Source organism: Cajanus cajan, chromosome 2 (genome assembly GCF_000230855.2).
Source record: "Cajanus cajan strain Asha chromosome 2, NIPB_CcT2T_4, whole genome shotgun sequence".
Taxonomy (NCBI): domain Eukaryota; kingdom Viridiplantae; phylum Streptophyta; class Magnoliopsida; order Fabales; family Fabaceae; genus Cajanus; species Cajanus cajan.
Window position 1 is genome coordinate 12,242,004 of NC_138518.1, and position 19,829 is coordinate 12,261,832.

A 19,829-nucleotide genomic window follows, 5' to 3' on the forward strand; every position below is an offset into this window, starting at 1 on the left:
GATTCTCTATTTCTCTTTTTGTGAAAATGACTTTTATTTCCCATATGTGCAATTGCTAGTTACAAAAATGAATTTTATTTCCTATATGTACAATTGTCAGTTAGTTTTCTGTTGTTATTTAAATTTGGAGAAACTATATATATATATATGGATTCTTCATTATTTTTTCAAATTTAAACAACGGCAGGAAACTAAATTAGCAATTGCACATATAAGAAATGAAAGAATTAAAAAATTCATTTTAAAAAAAATAGAAATAATCAATCTGTATTATTAATTTATTATATATCATGTTAGATTGATCATAAGCAAAAGTTAAAAGAGCATATTGAAAGAAACACAATAAATGAAAATAACTAGAAAAGAAAAAAAATATAAAAAAAAGGAAAGACAAAAGAAAACAAACTAAATAAGAATTTTTCTAAAATATTAAACAAGACCGTCATAGATAAAGATTGATCTAGTGCATTCTGTTGTTGTTGGATAGTTGTCAAATTTTCTGACACATTTTGCATGGTTACCAAATGTTCTGGAACCTCTGTGTTCTGGAGAGACGTGTTTGGTTCCCTACATGCATAGTAATTATTAAATTAAGTTTCCTTTCTATAAAGAGAATACACCAAAAAACAATTAATTTAAAGAAAATACACCAAAAAATCATAAATTTAGAGTGGAAAGAAGACGGCGATAATTAAAGAAAGTAAAGAGAGAAGAATAAATCAAAGAAGATATATTAATAACTAAAACTGAAAGAATATAGATACACCGATACGTACCTTTGTTCGCAGTTGTGTTGCTCCTCTTCTTTGCGAGCATCCATTCTTGCTTATATCTTACTTTAATTTGCTCTAATTTACTGAAGGTAATGCTAGCTGTTAAATTACATATATAGGATGGATACGTGTGTGTATATATATTACATCCAAATCTGATCGTTTTACAACTGCCTCACTCATAACCATTTTCTGAATACATCCAACTAATACTCATTAATTTTATCCAATATATATATAAAACATATATAATATTTTACTTATTTGAAAGTCTATTGGGTAATTAATTAGGACTTTAGATAATTCATAAACTTATTATTTAACAGACAACTAAATATGATTTTAAAATATTTAAAATGAAAAATAATTAATACAATAATACTAATAAAAAAATATTGTTTATAATTACTTAAATAGCTAAGTTGATTTGTTTGGCTATAAGACTTATTTATTTGCACTTTTTCCCCCTCTTTGTTTTGCTCAGAGTTTCTTTTCTCGTAATAATAATGAATACAAGGGTAGAAGGTTTATCTCTATTTATTCTTTATTTTCTTTCTTTTTGTTTTGTTGTATGAGTTTCTTTTATTTGTGAATAATGACAACAAGAATATATATATATATATATATATATATATATATATATATATTTCTACATGTTATACATTTTTTTTCTTCTTATTCTTAATCTATATCATAGATCAATTATTAATTATGAATATTTTTATTGTATTCATCATGTAGGTTCAACAATTAGTATCCAAACTTTACTTGCAACCATTTTATTCAACTTTTGTATATTATATGTTTATGCTATTTCCAAATTGAAACTACTAGAGGCAATTTATGTGATGTCAAACTCAAATGGGTCACGAAAATTCCATTCACAGTCAATCATATACATACTTTTATATATCGGGTAGCAACTAAACTAGAAAATGCACATAGTGGAAATGAAAGGAAAAAAATTCATTTACACAAATAAAAATGAACAACTTATTATGTGTTTTATCAGACTGAAAATAAAGAAAAATTAAAAGAAAGTACTCTAAGAAGTTCAATAATTGATGAGAGCTAGAAAAGAAAAGAAAAGAAAAAAAACTACTGATGAAGCTTTCTATAACGTTTAGGGCCACCATGATTGTCTAATATTAATCTAGCTGATATTATTGTTGTTGGATTGTTTCAAAAAAAAATTCACACATTTTGCATGGTTGGCAGTATAGAAAATTGGTAACCATGCAAAATGAACATTTTGAAAGCATGTAGACTTTATGAAAATATTTGGCAACTATGAACTACAGAAGTTGTTAGATCATTTTGAAACCATGTAGAATGAGACAGAATATTTGACAAACATGGGTAGAAAAATTCAATTTATGGCAATCTTGGAGTAACACTAAAATGTTCTAGAAGATTTGGCAACACATGTGGACCCTTGGGAAATCAAGCAATAATTGCAAGCCTTTTATTTGAATAACAGACTCTTGATGTTGAAACCAAAGGCTGAGAAATTAGTGCTTCTTGTGTTGAAAAAGGATAAGCTCACATTTGGGATGTGGACACAGAGACCAAACACTCCTTTTCAAAAAAAAAAAAAAAAATTCTTATATTTTCACCGGTCAAAGATTTTGTTATGAGAAGAGACTTAAAGTTGTACTAAACAGTTGTTCTCTATTGGGATCCATTTAACAAACCCTTTAAATTTTTCCATATATTAATAAAAGAATATTACCCATTATATTGTTCTATCTTTGTATTTCTAAGTATCATTTAGAGTTGAGTGTTTACTTTTATATATATATATATATATATATATATATATATATATATATATATATATATATATATATATATATATATTTGAAATTTGTGCAAGATAATTGTTACTAATATAGGGTCATAAATTCTATATTAAAAAAAAACTTGAAATACTTTTTGTAATACCATCTACCCGCATACCACAACATATAAATAATAAAATATAAATAACATAATCTTTCATAATTAAATATCAAATAGAAAATGGCATATGTTAAATAAATAAATAGCATAATCAGCAAAATTACAATAAAAAAAATAATTAAATTAAGACTTTTAAAATAAATTAATAGAAATATCATTCTAATATCATCATATTCATTTTATTTTTCTAATTTTTGAACTATCAGATGTATTAATTAAGATTTAATAATTAAATAATTTAAACATTTTATTTGTCACAATACGATAAGATAAATAATTTATCTCAATTAAATCTATAAAATATTATTTTGACAATCACTCTAATTTCTAATATTTTTAATACTATTTTATAAACACTACATGCATGTAAAAAATCATCATTTTAATATAGTTTAATGTTTGAAATAAGACATTATTTTTTTTATGATTTATTTTAGTATTTTCAATTTAAAAATAAGTAAATACCACTAATATCAAATTAATGTTCACTAAAACTAAAATTTATTTTAAAATTAATATAATACTTTATTTTTCAATTTATTCTCTTTTTATATTGTTTATTATGAGATTGATGTAAAAAAAAATTAAATTGATTTCATTTTTTTTTGTTTCGTCCCTAGAGTATCCACCGCCGACAACAGTGACTAATCTCCTCGCTACGTTAGAGGCACCTCAAAGGGTGGGATAGCTGGCCCCAAGATTCAACGCGGCAAATTGATTTCATATTTTAATGTTTGTTCAAATAAGTTGAGTATAAGAAAATAAATAAATTTTTAACATATAAAAATATCATTTAATAATTTAAATTTTAATTAATATTTCAAATAATATATAAAAATAAAAAATAAAAATGAAGGGACCTAATGCATTGGCCTCACTTGTCCTTCCATTAGCACTGCCACAGCCTTGTAGAAGGGAGAGGGAAATATAATAGGTAATATTTTTTTATAATGTTATGAAAAATATATCAAGTATTATATTTTTTTTAACAATAATTTTGGTACTTTGTATATACTGATTTTGTTTATAACTAACTTCTAATAAGAAACCTGACTAACTAGAAGGTGTATTTTACGTAAGTTATTTTAGGCTTTTATGTTGTAAAAATATTCGATGTCAATTCGAGAGGTGTAAATTTATGTTGGTTTTGTGATAGTCGACGTAAATTTACGTCGGACATCGCCAAGAACCAACGTAAAATTGTTGCCAGACATGCACAGGAAAGTCGCAGAAATTTACGTTGAACTGTGCTATGTCTGATGTAAATTTACGTCGGTAAAGGCCATACCCGACGTAAATGTACGTCGGACAATGCTATGTCTGACGTAAATATACGCGTTTTTTTTATAAAAAAAATTTCTTTATTATTCATACACCCAAAACCTGCATAGAGTCCAGAATACAAATTCAACCAGTCCACAATAATCTCAAAATTTATATTTACAACTATCCTAAAAAGAAAATAATGTATAAATAAAAAACATAAATTAAGACAATATAAATCCAACTATCCTAAAAAACCTACAGAACATAAGTTGTCTATTGCTATGAAACTATGAGACAATATAATATCTAACTATCCAACTAACTAAATTTAGAAATCTAACTAATTTATACTTTGAAGAAGAAAACAATTTGCCCATTCCTTTCTTATCTTTGTGATATCCTCTTCGGCCAATGGAGATGGATCTTGAAAGAACTGAAAAATTAATTTAATTGTTGTTAACATGCAATGTTAATTCTCATAAAAGTAAATATACTTAAATAAATATTGAAATGAATTACCTCCACCCAAGAATCAGTAATACCTGCAAAAACTATGGCTCTCATCCAATACATGATGTAATAGCCACATTCAAACGAGTCTTGTTGCTTATTACACTAAAATGAGAAACAAATAATAATATTATTTCCAAAGTTGATAAATTCAAATATTATTGCCTCTATTAAATAATTTGCTAACCTTAGGGTATATGAACTGCACTGTCTTTGATCTGGCTCTTCCACTTAAAATAATAGTTCCAGACACGATTCTAATTAATTAATTCAAATAAAAATAGATGTTAGCTAATATATATAGTTACATTTTTAAAACATAATGAAAAATTATAATTACCCTTGTAATTGGCTTTTCATTTCGTGGTTTGGTCTTCGATGCAGTGAACAAAACCACACCGCGGTGTAACCCTTAGGAATGATTACAATTAACTGCCAATGGGACCTACATTGTATGACAAACAAATTAGTTATAAAATTACCATGAATAAAAAACAAATTAAAAAAACTAACCCTTCAATGTATGAAGCCATGTATATATGTCTTCTTGAGTCACTCATCTATGTTTGCATATATTGTTGTATTTGGACCTTCGTGTTCCTTGATTTTTGGATGGATTGAGGCTCAATAAATCCATATATTTGTGCTTGTGCTTGCTTCACACTCAATTTGTCCATGTACCTAACACAATTAATTATTATAAGTTAAATGTAATTATTGTAATTTTAGACTCATAAAAGAAAATATCACTTACATGTCCCACAACTATATGATAGAAATATTTGACATGAAGTTTCCCCCAACAATCTCTAATGCGCCAAGCAGGGATATGTATAGTGGAAAAGTATAGTTGTCAACTCCATAAACTCTAATGTCACACTTCATCTAAATTAGTTTCTTCTTCAATCATGGTAATATGGTTAGAAGTCTAGATATGGGATCGTCCTCAGCTTTTGCCATATCAACATCATCAATAACAGGTTCTCTCATTACCTCCTTGCCACGATTGATAAAATCCTAAACATATGATAAAAATTAGTTAAACAATAATAGAATTATAATAATATAAAAGAGCAATAATAGAATTACCTTTCCTCGTGCTGAAAGTGGCATCACTAAACGTCTTGGCCAAGCCAAGAATGTGTTTGTTGCCTTCCCCACTAGTTGAACCTCTGTATTGGGCAAAGGCATCTGGAGTAGCAGCATCTTGAACATGGTCAACCACAACCCGTGTCCAGTCTGGCTCTAAAGGGACACCATGGATGGTTGAGCCACCCTCAAATACTCGACCAATAGCCACTATCCGTGGGGGGTCATCCTCAACATATAACTCACACTGGTTTGGTACATTAGTGTGAGTATGTTCCCCTGAGGGATCTAGAGCAGCAAAACTCCCTTTAGTGTTGACTCGAACAACATCATTAGCAACTGTAGTCTATTGTTGAGAACGAGCCAGAATCTCAAACTTCTTTTCAAACTCTTGTTGCATGTTATTCAATTTTTTCTAAAACTACATCTCCATTCTCTGCATAGCCTCCTGACTGCAAGATTCAACAGTACTACTCCTCGGTGATGGTGTACCAAATTAATCTCTAAGACTCCAAGAACCACCAATACCACGCACACGGCCTGGGTGCTCTAGCCTTCCTATGGCCGTTGTGAGTATATCATCCCGACCATGGGGAACAAATGAGCCTTGGGTGGTCTGCTCAAATAAACCCTCTTGCAACATATTAACAACAAGTAAGTATACCCTAAACTACACTTATGAATTGAATGAGTTGAAATTAAGAGTGTTAGTATGTATATTTTAACTTACTATTTTATCAGCAATGACCTTTGCAGACTCAGAAGTCATTTGGCCATCTGATTTTGTTAAAGTTGTTATCCATAGCTCACAGCGGGGAGGTGGATCCACAAGGTCAGCAGACTCAACCCGTGATGCCTTTACCCTAGCCTTCATGAGTTTCTTCTTTTTGAATTTATATCCCCCTCTTGACAATAGATGGGGTGCATCATTCTTGCTCTATCGTTCTTGGGCAGTTAGTCTTTTGACCTCCAATAATGCAAATAAGAAAATGAGATTAAAATATACCTTAAGTATTTGTGTTAATGTAAGAATTATCAATAACTAACCTGCCAAGAAGGGTCCAAACGAGTAACACAAAATTGTATCCACTCCTCGTCACAAATTTGGTACTTTATGTAACACCCCAGTTTTCATACTTTTATTGAGGGTAATTTAGTAATTTTCATAAATTTATAAGGGTGATTTAGTAGCCTAGAACGGGTCGTTCCCAAATTGGAACAGGCCGTTCCAAACTACTAAAACGAGAGTGATTTAGTAGCCTAGAACGGGCCGTTCCAAAATACTAAAATTGCCTACAAATCTTAGTTGGGAACGGGGCATTCTCGAATTGGAACGGGGCGTTCCAAACCACCAAAAAGGCTTGTAACCCTAGTTCAAAACGGGTCGTTCTGGTTTAAGAACAAGCCGTTCCAAACACGGTCGTTATGGTTTAAAATGTAACCCCAAAATGGATCGTTCTGGTTTTAGAACGGGCCATTCTGGATGTGAAATTTTACACATGACAAATGAGTCTAGAACGGGCCATTCTAGATTTGAAACGAGTCATTCTGGTCATGCTTGATGCCTATAAATAGAATGCTCTAGCACTCCTAAAAGCACACTTTTCACTTTTGACTTCTTTTCTTCTACACTCTCTAAAGACTGAGGGGAACCCAGAAGAAAAGACCAACCAGATCTTGCTCTAGTTTCAGCTACTGCTTATCGAGGTACAGGGGAAAAAAGAGATTTATGTATAGAGTTACATGAGGGAATGGGTAGAGAAGAGTTCCTGTGGAATTTTTAATAATTTTATAATTGTTTATATTTGGAGAATTATTGGTATTATGAGATTCTGTATGTGTTTAAGATTAGGAATATGTAAATAATTTGTAAAAATGATGAACTGGGAGAGAGAACGAAATTGTAGAAAAGTGTCTGTGAGTTAGGTTTTGGAAAAATTGGGGGTTTTATTGTTTAAGTTAAGATTCTATTAAATTGGTGATTCAATTGAGTGTTATATTAATTTATAAATGTTATTGTTATATTATATGGTAAAAATTGATGATCTAGATGTGAATTCATGGTGAATTGCTTGAGGGGTATGTGAACCACTATTTTGTTGGACTTATCTGTTGTGTGTATGTGATATGGAATTGAGTTATGAGATGAGATGTTGTATTGAATGTGAATATGACATGATTGTGGTTCCTCACACTAATGACTAGGGATGGCACGACCCTTCGGTAAGTGATGCTACAAGGACGGAGTGACCTTGGCATAGTGTGGGACGAGTGAGGCAATTAACACGTATCACTTATGTCAGATGTGGCGTGGCCTTGGCATAATGTTAATTATAATATTTGTGTGGATTATGAATGTGAATATGATTGTGGTTCCTCACTCTAATGACCAGGGATGACACGACCCTTGGGTAAGTGATGCTACAAAGACGACGTGACCTTGGCATAGTGTGGGATGAGTGAGGCAATTAACACATATCACTTATGTCAGATGTGGCGTGGCCTTAACATATTGTTAATTGTAAGATTTGTGTGGATTATGAATGTGAATATGATTGTGGTTCCTCACACTAATGACCAGGGATGGCACGACCCTTGGGTAAGTGATGATACAAGGACGGCGTGACCTTGACATAGTGTGGGATGAGTGAGGCAATTAACACGTATCACTTATGTCAGATGTGGCGTGGTCTTGACATAGTGTTAATTGCAATATTTGTAATGGATTGGTATGATTATGAATTGTGATGTGAATATGATGCATGATTAATAAAATTAGAAATGGTTGTGAATATTTCATTAAGTAATGAGTTATGATGAGATTATGTTGTGGCTTTTCCTTGTGTGCTTTACATATAGATGTTTTCTTTTCTCACCATACAATTTGTGGATGTTTAGGGTTTGGAAGATCTGACTATGAGTGGCATCTAGAATGCCAACAGTTGAATTATGGGTATGCTCTGATATTGTGACATCGGGGCAGAGGATTTCTAGGACATGGATTTTTATATAAAGTTGTACTTAATATTTTTAAAACAATTTGTAAATTATTATGTTTTATTTTTTAATATTTATTTTTCAATTATTGTGGATATTAAGGAACATTTATGAAGATTCTCATGTGAACCCTTTTACCAATGTTGAAAAATTTATTTCCTTAATTTAATTACATTATTACGATATATGTGTTAGGGTAGTAAGGGTGTTACACTTTAGATAGGGAGTCTTATTTTAACGCTTTCCAAATACATACTCCCGTGTCAAGAAAGTCTTGAAGTCTCTCCACCTAGTGCCAAGGGCAGATAACATCTTCTTCCTCATGATCTTAGTGTTGGAAATGTCAAAATTTTGCTATCAAAATAATAACAAATAATAAATAACGTAATTAAGTTATATAATATTGAAGGGGTATATACCTGAATATCCTGCCACATGAGATTTTTGTCAACCTCCTCAACGTCATCCCATGATGGAATGATAATAGAAACATGACATCGAGCTATAACTCCCAAATAGCTCCTAAACTTAGCAGTATTTGGGCCTGACACCTTGCCAAAATGAGGATCCACCTCAACCTGTGTCCTCTCCTTGGCAATGCGTATCGCTGTCAACCTAGACAATCAGGTGACAGATCTACCTTCCCTCCTAACACTATCAGACCCCGAATCTGCCATAACCCTGAAAAAATAACACTCTCATTATTAAAACAACGAATTAACTAAATAGAGAAATAAATTAAAAATTAAAGTTCATTGTCCGCAAATATAAAAATAAACTATCAAATTAAAAATAAAGTAAATAGATAAATAAAGTTCAAGTAACTTATGTGCAATATACTAATAAAACAAAAAATAATACACAAACACAAACCAATTAGGTTGGTATGTTTTCCCATATTCCTTCATCATGATCACTTTGAATAGCATGCATTTCGTCCACTTCATTGTCCGTAATAGCCCCAAATGATGTACTTGAGAAAAACGGTGTCTCATGCATATCTAGAGACTCGTCTTCGTGAGTTCTGTGCATGGTTCTTCCTTCGAGGACCACTGACCATTTATCATTACATGGATCCCTGACATAAAAAAATTTGTCTTGCTTGATATTCCATAATAAAATGTTCATCCTTATAACCGACCTTGTTCAAATCAACCAAAGTAAACCCTAAATCATCTGTCCGCACACCCGTGTTGCCATCAACCCATTTACACTTGAACACAGGCACTCTAAACATAACATAATCAATTTCTCATATGTCTTGTATGACTCTGAAATAACTCATGGATGCTGTAATGGGATTTTTATCTTTAGAACTAGCAAAGTGCACAGACTCAGTCTGAATTGTAACCCCACTATTTTGTACTCTACTTTTGTCATCTTCTATCTTTGTATAGAAATAATATTTGTTAATGTCATACCCACCAAATGTAATGACATCGTTGTTAGGCCCACGAGCGAGTCTCAAAAGTGTATTAGAAGCATTAACCTCACTGTAAACCTTTTTCTTAAACCAAGCTAAGAAACTCTTGTTATGTTCATTCAATGCCCATTTTTCATTCATTCAGGGGTGTTCTATCTTGATTTCATGTATGTGTTGCGATCTGTAAGGAATTACTTCATCAGTGTTGTTCAATATGTACAAATACACTTGGTCAACTTCTGTTCGACTTAGTTCTAATCTTTAAACTTTGAGTACCCTTACCAAAATGTTTCCCATCATGTCGAGTCTTAGGAATTCTTAATGGTTTTGATTTTGACATGTACCTTGAACAAAACTCAATGGCTTCTTCTTCAATGTACCTCTCCACAATAGAGGCTTCTGGCTGGTATTGATTCTTGACATATTCTTTTAAGATCTTCATGTATCTCTCAACAGGGTACATCCATCTAAGATAAACCAGCCCACACAATCGAATCTCCCTAACCAAATGAACTATCAAATGCACCATGATATCAAAAAATGAAGGTGGAAAATACATTTCCAATTGACACAAGATTGTGATTGCTTCATTTTCTAACTTATCTAACTTTAGAGTGTCAACTACTTTCTTGCAAATGGCATTGAAGAATAAACACAATCGAGTAATAGCAACTCTAACAAAAGATGGTAAAATGTTACGAATAGCCACAGGCAAAAGTTGTTTCATTAAGACATGAAAATCGTGAGACTTTAAACCAAATAACTTCAAATCTTGCATAGACACGAGACTCTTAACATTTGAGGAGTACCCTTATGGAACTTTCACACTACGTAAGCACTCACAAAAGCTTTTATTTTCTTTTTTTGATAGAGTATGACAAGCTAGAGGCTAGTAAGTGCGTTTTCCAATAAACTAAGGATGTAACTCAGAACGTATACCCATGTCCACCAAATCTTGTCGTGCTTTCACTCCACCTTTTGTCTTTCTTTTTATGTTTAGCAATGTCCCAATTACACTATCGTAAACTTTTTTCTCCACATGCATCACATCTATACATTGTCTAACATCTAACTTGCACCAATAAGGAAGATTAAAGAATATTGATCGTTTCTTCCAGATATTTTTCTCAGTTCACCATTGCATGGTGCCGAGGCAATTTCATCCTCTTAATATCCATTGAATGCTTTCTTCAATCTACGGTATGGATGACTACAAACTAGAAACTTGCGATGCCTAGTGTATGCGGTCTTTTGCCCATGTTTCAATTGGGTATAACTTGTGTTTTCTTCACATATAGGGCATGCATAATGACCCTTCACACTATAACCGCTCAAGTTACCATATGTTGGAAAATCATTGATTATGCAAAATAACATTGCATGCAAAGTAAATTTTTCACTAGTACAAAAGAGGTATTCCACATGGATATTTTGAGCCTTTTACGTCAGAAAAAATACCGACGTAAATGCGAGAGACGTAAATTTACGTCGGACCTGTAAAACTGATGTAAATTTATGTCAGACATTAGCAAATCCGACGTAAAAAGTAGTAAAAAAAATATTAAAAAAATATAAGAGAGCAGAACGGGCGAGAACAAGTCGTTCTGCTTGGAGAACAGGCCGTTCTGCAAGCAGAACAGGCCGTTTTACTTCGTAGAACAACCCAAAAGAAAACGCCAACGACCTATACAAATAAAACAACCAAAAAATTGAATAAAACAGATAGCCACAGTAGCAATGCGAAGTAGAAAAGTGTTAACGAAACCTTGATTCATACCTGATGAGCTGCAACAGTGTGCGAATGAGTAATAAAGAGTTCACCCCTCTACAAAAGACAAAAAAATGATTCAGTAACAAGGGAGAGGGAGAGGGTTTACAAAGAAAAAAATGAAAAGTGGTGAAGAGTGAATGCGCGCGGTGTGTCTCGCACTCTTTTATTCAATTTCGCGTCCTTTTTTACGTCGGATCTGGTAGGGTCCGACGTAAAATGTCAAATCTACGTCGGCCACAAGATACATCCGACGTAGATTTGACTTTTTACGTCAGACCATACCAGGTTCGACGTAAAAAAGTTCGCAAAAATTATAAAAATGCCACCGCGTCTTTTTTATGTCAGATTTTCGTATTTCCAACGTTAAATGGGTGACGTAATATACTAATTTTCCAATGCATCAAAGACCTCCACTCCTGTTTACCACAAAATTTTCAAGTCATCAATCAAGGGACTAAGATACACATCTATGTCATTTCCTGGTTGTCGGGGTCCTGAAATCATCATAGACAACATAATATATTTTCTCTTCATGCATAGCCAAGGAGAAAAATTGTAAATGACCAACAAAACTGGCCATGAACTATGTTTACTACTTAAGTTCCCATAAGGATTCATGCCATCTGTTGCTAGACCAATTCTCAAGTTTTTTGACTCTACACCAAATTCTGGAAATGTTTCATCAATCCTCTTCCATTACGGAGAATCAGCTAGATGTCGAAGAAATTTGTCACATTTTCTACTATTTTCATGCCATGTGAGGTTTTTTGCATCCTCTTTAATGACAAACAATCTTTTAAACCTAGGTATTATTGGCAAATACCATAAAACCTTAGTAGGGTGACCCTCTATTTCTTCCTCACAACTACTTCTATCAATTTTCTTTTTGAACAGCGACAATCTACATGTCAGACACACTTTCAAATGTAGCAAAATCATTTGTATACAATATGCAATCATTAGGGCACACGTGTATCTTCTTATACTCCAAACCCATTGGACATAATATCTTTTTCGCCTCATAGTTACGATTAGGTAACATGTTATCTTCTGGAAGCATCTCCTTCAACAACTGCAACAATTCTGTGAAACTTTTATCAGTCCAGCCATTTCTTGTTTTTAAACTAAACAATCTTAAAGTTGATGATAATCTTGTAAACATACTACATCCTGGGTACAATGGTTGCTCAAAATCAGACTTTAAGGTATCATACACATGTGCTCTTTCAAAATTTTCTTCACCAACATCACGTATCATCTCTTCTAAATTATCGTACATCCCTTCAAAATTTTCAGTTGTTGACACCGTTGGAATGTCTAATATTTCTCTGTGCCATGTCCATATTGTATAACTCTTCACAATACCAAATATAAATAGGTTATCACGTATTTCCCCAACTTCCTAACATATCTGATTCAAACAAGGAATGCATGGACAATAAGCCCCTTTGATGGGTTTTCCATTTTCTCTTGCAAATTGCAAGAACTCTTCAACTCTGTTTCTGTACTCTTGACTAATGCCACGTGCATTCATCCAACTTTGGTTCATTATCTATATATTAACAAAAATTAACTATTGACTCAGTTATTCATAATTATTCAAACCTAAACTACAACCCTAAAAAAAAGGATATACAAAGGCAACAAGAAATAGCCTTGATGTAATCAACATTTCAAGAGATACTAATTTCGGATAAAATTGATAGATACTTCTACTAATACGATGGTAAAATAAAGGCTAAATGCCTAATTTGGTCCCTCATAATAATTAAAATTTTCAATTTGGTCCCACTTTATTTTTTGTTCCAATTTAGTCCCCAATAATTTAAAATGAGATCAATGTGGGACTTCCGTCCAAATTCCACAAACGGTGTTAAATGTGGATGACGTGGATGCCACGTAGATGCATAGGTGGCAACGTTTCCTCCTCCTTCTTTAATGCATCTGAAACGGCCCGTTCTGCTTGCACTCGTAGTGTGTTAATTTTGCATCTGGAACGGCCCGTTCTCAAACTAGAACGGCACGTTCCAAATGCACAATTAAAACACAACTAGTGCAAGCAGAACGGGCTATTCTGGTTTGAGAACGGCCCGTTCCAAATGCAAAATTAACATATGATATACATATGTTTTCATTTAAAAAATATTCATAATATTAAATAATTTAAGTAATCATTATATTTAATGATACAATGTGATAACTAGTACAACTTAAATTATTAATAGATTAATAAATATATTTATTTTCAACAAATTAGTTAATATATTAAGAAAGGATTTTTGATACTAACCTCAAACGTGCACTGAATGCAATCGGTCAGAAACTCAGGAGCTACCCACTGATGTCCAGAAGTCGTTCACCCAAAGGAGAAATAAAAAAAATCTGTAACGTTCTCTGTAAAATACGTAATCGAAGAACCCAACACCGTTCTCTGTAACGTTGTGTACAAATATTGCCGCGCGCGAAGAAGATGAAGTGGCGGGGGGAAATATGAAACTTTTTTACGTCGGACCACATAGGAGCCGATGTAAATTAAAAAATCTACGTCGAACACAAGCTACATCCAACGTAGATTTTTAAATTTACGTTGGCTCCTATTTAGGCCGACGTAAAAAAGTTTGCTTTATTTTCAAAATTGTTATCGCATCTTTTTTACGTTAAATATGTTTACGTCCGACGAGAAAACGCAGACGTACGTAGTTTCTTACTTTTGCACTTTGAAGGGACTCTTTTCTTAATCAAGTTTTATGTTTAATTATTATTGAAACACTTGGTTGATTATCATTTTATAGTTTTCACTCTCACAAACATTATTTTCATTCACATTCTCAGACTGAAAATCATATTAATCGTGAGTTCATATTCACTTAGGTCAACAACAGTTGACAATTGGTAATATGATATAATAAGAAAATAGATTTAGATAAAAACATGTTTATTAATAAGATTTTTGTGGGTTTATTAAGTGTCCAAATGTCGCTACTCTTGTTATGTAGGAAGAAAATACTATACAGTAGGAAACTGAAAAACCCTTGTACTATGTGCATATCATATAACTAAATTAGTGCATGTCCATGCATTAGCATGACAGTTATCACCGTATATGAAGAAAGAAAACAGTTATAGCAGTTACTGAGGCAGTTATAGTTGAAGAAAATACTATACAGTAGGAAACTGAAAAACCCTTGTACTATGTGCATATCATATATCTAAATTAGTGTATGTCCATGCATTAGCATGACAGTTATCACCGTATATGAAGAAAGAAAACAGTTATAGCAGTTACTGAGGCAGTTATAGTTGAAGAAGAAGAAGAAGACGAAGAAGAAGAAGATATTTCGTTGAATTTAAATTTCTTAATGCATAGATCAAGTTTTCAAATTTAAAAAATATATATAAAAATTATTTGATAATTTATTTCATTAATTCAATTTGACGAATAATCATAAAAATATTTTATACATTGATTTAAATTAATGAAACGAAGTATTAAATAATTTTTAAATTTTTTAAAATTTATTACGAACTATATATTAAGAACTTTAAATTCAACGATTCAATTGTTGAAATTTGATGTGAAACATGAATTATTGAATGAAGTAAGTTTAAGTAAATTTATTCTTAAAATACACAAATCCCTACTCATTTAGAAATAATGTCTTTAACAGAAAAAAAAATTGTTAAAAATGAGTGTAAGTTAGTTTTTATTCGGTTTTTCTTTTGTTAGATAAGTTGTAAACTTTATATGCATCAAAGTAACTTATTTTTTATTTTATAAACTTCATCTATTATTCAAATCACACGACTTATTTTGCAGACATCTTTTTTATTAATAAAAAAATAACTAAATTGTAAAAAATAAATCTCAAACATGCTTTTAGTGTCAGTTTTATAAAATGTCAATAAATTTATTATATATTACACCTATATCTGTATATAATATTTTTTATTTACTATTTGTATTTTTTTATATAATTCTCTTTTCTAGTTATCTATTTCATTAATTGATTTTTATCTAAAAATAAATTCTTAATTAATTAACAACCTTTTTAGGCAAAAATAATTCATACTAGAAAATAATGAGATAATATTTTTCTCTCTTATTAAATTAGAAATATATAGTTTTTATATGTTTCACTCCCGTACTTTCTTTTTCCAAACCTTAATTAATCACGTAAAAGAAATAAGCGTAAAAAATGTTAATTTTAAAAATATTTAACATAATTAGTTGAAAGAGTTGAATAAAGTATTGTGTTTGAGATCAGATAAAAATATAATAACAAATTTTTTAATTCTTATTTATTTATTTATATGTAGAGAGATAAAGTAAGATTATTATTCTCATATGAGAACGATAATGTTCAATCTCAATAGTTAAATTAAAATAAACAATTTAAATTGAAAAATTATAAATAAAATCTCAATTTTAAATCACAAGTCATAATTGGAGGCATATCACTTTAACCTTATAAGAACTGACCCAATGGTTAGAAATTATATCCCCTTATCAAAAAAAAAAAAAAATAATAAAAAAAAAAAACTATCAAGTAATGATATCGTTGTCAACATATTATCTTTAACACTATTATCTTCATTATTGTCATTATAAACATTGTTATCACTATCATGATATTATGTTCATCACCACTATTGTTGTCACTTTGTAGTTTTATGTCCAATATTTTAATCTAAACTATTTAATTTATTTCAAAGATTAAGATTCAACATTCTCATCGTCATATAAAATGATATTATTGTATTGACTCTATAAATATACCTATACTTACTATGTATAAAAGGATTAGTGGTTTGTGTTACTTTTTTTTCTTTCATTTTTTAAGTCCATTGTTTCATTAATTATTTTAAACTACTCAATTTACAAAAATAAATTATACTATTATCTAACTTCAATTCTTTTTTTTAGTTTTGTAATTTTTTATTTTTCAAGAAACATATTTTACCTCTAGTATATTAATATAAGATTATTTTTAAACATGTAGCCCATTTTTCAAAAATTGTTATTATTATTATTATATGGTATTTGGTTATAATTATTTTTATTATTATAGGAGAATATTGTTTTGTATAATTTAAATAATTATTTTTTTAATGCTTTAGATAATTATTTTGTATGCATTAAATAAGTATTTTTATTAGTATTTTAAATAATTATTTATTTATTTTAAGGGATAATTTAGGAGTCGATTAATTATATATTTTATTATATAATTTAAAAGGTTAATTTTATAGGATATTCTGATATCAAAATTATATTATTATATTTTGGGTCAAAAATATTTTATTATTAAGAAAAATGGGTTAGGTTAATTTGGCCCAGTAGATTACTTTTAAGAAAGCGGTTAGACTGAATTAACCTATCTGACTCATTTTGTGTTTTGAAGTGTTGGAAGAAAGAAAAGAGAAGAAGAGAGATCCGAGGAGGAATACTAAGATAATAACATTGGAATTATTCTGATTAACGCAACAGGTACAGGAAAAAATGAATCTTTATCTGCTCTGTGAAATCACAAGAGAATATAGGTAAAGAGAAAGTGCTCTAAGATTTTTAGTAACTCCATAATTGTTTCTGTTTAGACGTTTGATGATTCTAATATTAGTTATCTCTGTATGAAATTATGATTGTCTTTCTGGTAAAACAATTGTTAAAATGATATTCTGGAAGAGAAATTGAATTGTTGAAGTGCGCATGTAAGCTAGGGTTCTAAAGGGATTAGGGATTTGTTAACTGATACATGCTCTCTTAAAATTGATGATGTGTGTTGAGTTTTCATGAACAAATAAGTTTTTTGACAGATTATATTGCAAGCCAAGACATAACATAACTATTAGAGCAAAGCTAAGCAAGAGAGAGGATTAAAGAAAAAGAATCAAAAGAATGGATGCTGCAAGAAAAGGTAAAGAGAAGGTTACTGAAGAAAATATTTGGAAAGAAAAAGAAGAAGAAGAGGAGGAGGAGAAACGAAGGCAGGAATTAGCCAAATATATGCTCCAAAGGTTCCCAGATGTTGCCACTGCAGACCACGACACAAAACTCGAAAGATTAGAACAATGCCTCAGGTATTAATATATTTCTCTTCAATTTATTCTTGTCATATCACTCCCTTTCTTTGCCGAAAGAAAATTAAGGTTCTTAATTTGGTCTAGGGAACTAGAGTGTGAAGAGCAGCAGAATGTGGTAAAGAAGCAGTTACATGACCCCTGGAAAATAAAGGTACCCTTGCAACTGTGTGATTTGATGGACAAAGTGGTTCTATCTGGTACGGCATCTGAAGATGAGACTGAAGAAAAGGGATATGAATTTGAGGTTTTGGATGTGGACACAAACACCAAGCACACTCTCCGTTTAGTCAAAAGGACAAATTCTATTGTTTTCACGGGCAACTGGACCAAAGATTTTATCTTGAGAAGGGACTTAAAGTTGCACGATTTTGTTGGCTTTTATTGGGATGATATCCACAAGCGCTATAATTTTTCTGTTCTTAAACGGGAAGATTTATAGTTTACAATTCATCCATTTTAGAAAATTCCATCAAGTATTCATGTTCATTCATTTGTTACAAGTACTCTTCAGTGCTTTCTTTTCATTTTTTTCTTGCTGTCAGTATGATACAGTAAATAATAATACTACAAATGTGCAGTTTTGTTTCTTGTGTAAATGAGTTTTTTCTTTCACTACCTTTATACGTTCATTTGCTCGTTTAGTTACTTCCGGCCATATAAAAGTATATATGCTAGGCTGTGAATGAAAATTGAGGAGATATTTTGATTACCAAGTTCAAGGAGTTCAACAATAATTGCCTGAGGTGTTTTGGAAGAGCATATCTTAATCATACAAATGACGTACAATAATCTTTTATAATCTTTTTTATCTTAAAAAAAAATTCAACAAACTTCACTTGCAATAATATTGAATAAGTATTTAATTAGGTCCTAAAGTAATTGCAATTGCCTTTAACACCTTGAAGTTGTGAATTTGTCATGCTAGGTACCTATAATATGTGCACATGATGAAAAAGTACACGAGGCTTGTTGAAATATAAACAAGTTTCATATTGATAAAATAAGACAAGAAATAATAATTTATATAATACCAACATAGCGTTTAGGCCCAAAGAGGACAATCAACCATGAAAAACTTGCATGATCAAACTTGTTTTCTACACTTTTAATTAGATTAATTATTTAATTCGCTTATCCATACCAATGCCTTTCCCTTGTTAAAATTCTTTATGATCAATATTTAAAAAAATAGTTTTGAGTATTCAACAATTAAGAAATAAGACAGAGATATAAAAGATATATAAGGGAGATAAGAAAGAAAAAATATCAAGAATTTCAAATTCTTATTATTTTGAAGAATTTGCAATTTTACTATTTTAAGGAATTTTACAAATATTTAAATTTCAAGTTATTTGTAAATTCTCCATCCAAATAAAACATTTCATCTCAAAGCATTTAAAATTCTTCAAAAAAATTTAATTGTTTCATTTAAATTTCTCATCCAAACACACTCTAAATCTAAATTATTGCTTTCATTTCTAAATTGTTGTTTTCTATCATATTTTCTTCAATCAAATTTCTATCCCTTCAAAGTCCTAAACACCATAATTTGGTTGGCGATTTCTTAAATCTAGTCCTTTGATTTCAATACTCTTTCCATTGTAACTTATGAAAAGGGTTTTAGCTTATTTGAATTTATTATGATTTTATTTTTTTATTCTTTATTTTTATCTAAATCTTGTTCTTTTACATTTAATGCTAACCAACTCAAAAAGGTTTGTTTTGACGTAACGTCAAACGTAACAAAATAAAACACCTTTATATATTAGTATAAAGTATCCCTTTATATATTAGTATAGATTTATTAGTTTCAAGTTCTTAAATTTGATTAAAAAATATTTTTTCTAATTTTAAAAAATATAAGGATATAATGGTCAAAAAAAGTAGAGACCAAGGTGGTTACCAAAAAAGATATCCCCTTTAAAAAGGCACTCCGTGCCTGCATTGTATTAAAAAA

The 19,829-nt window shown here is 30.7% G+C and overlaps 1 protein-coding gene across 2 annotated transcripts; it reads left to right on the forward strand.

Annotated features, from left to right (window-relative positions):
- Positions 1–17,175: 17,175 nt before the first annotated feature.
- On the forward strand, positions 17,176–18,455 carry LOC114916870 (putative B3 domain-containing protein At1g78640). 2 transcript variants are annotated; one of them, XM_083069942.1, is made up of 3 exons: positions 17,176–17,332; positions 17,606–17,869; positions 17,957–18,455. In XM_083069942.1, the coding sequence occupies exons 2-3, from the start codon at positions 17,688–17,690 to the stop codon at positions 18,309–18,311; spliced, it is 537 nt and encodes a 178-aa protein (XP_082926068.1). In that variant the 5' UTR covers positions 17,176–17,332; positions 17,606–17,687; the 3' UTR covers positions 18,312–18,455. The 2 variants fall into 2 exon arrangements, with proteins under 2 accessions (XP_082926068.1, XP_029130262.2); XM_029274429.2 differs by having other exon boundaries at positions 17,179–17,279.
- Positions 18,456–19,829: the final 1,374 nt, after the last annotated feature.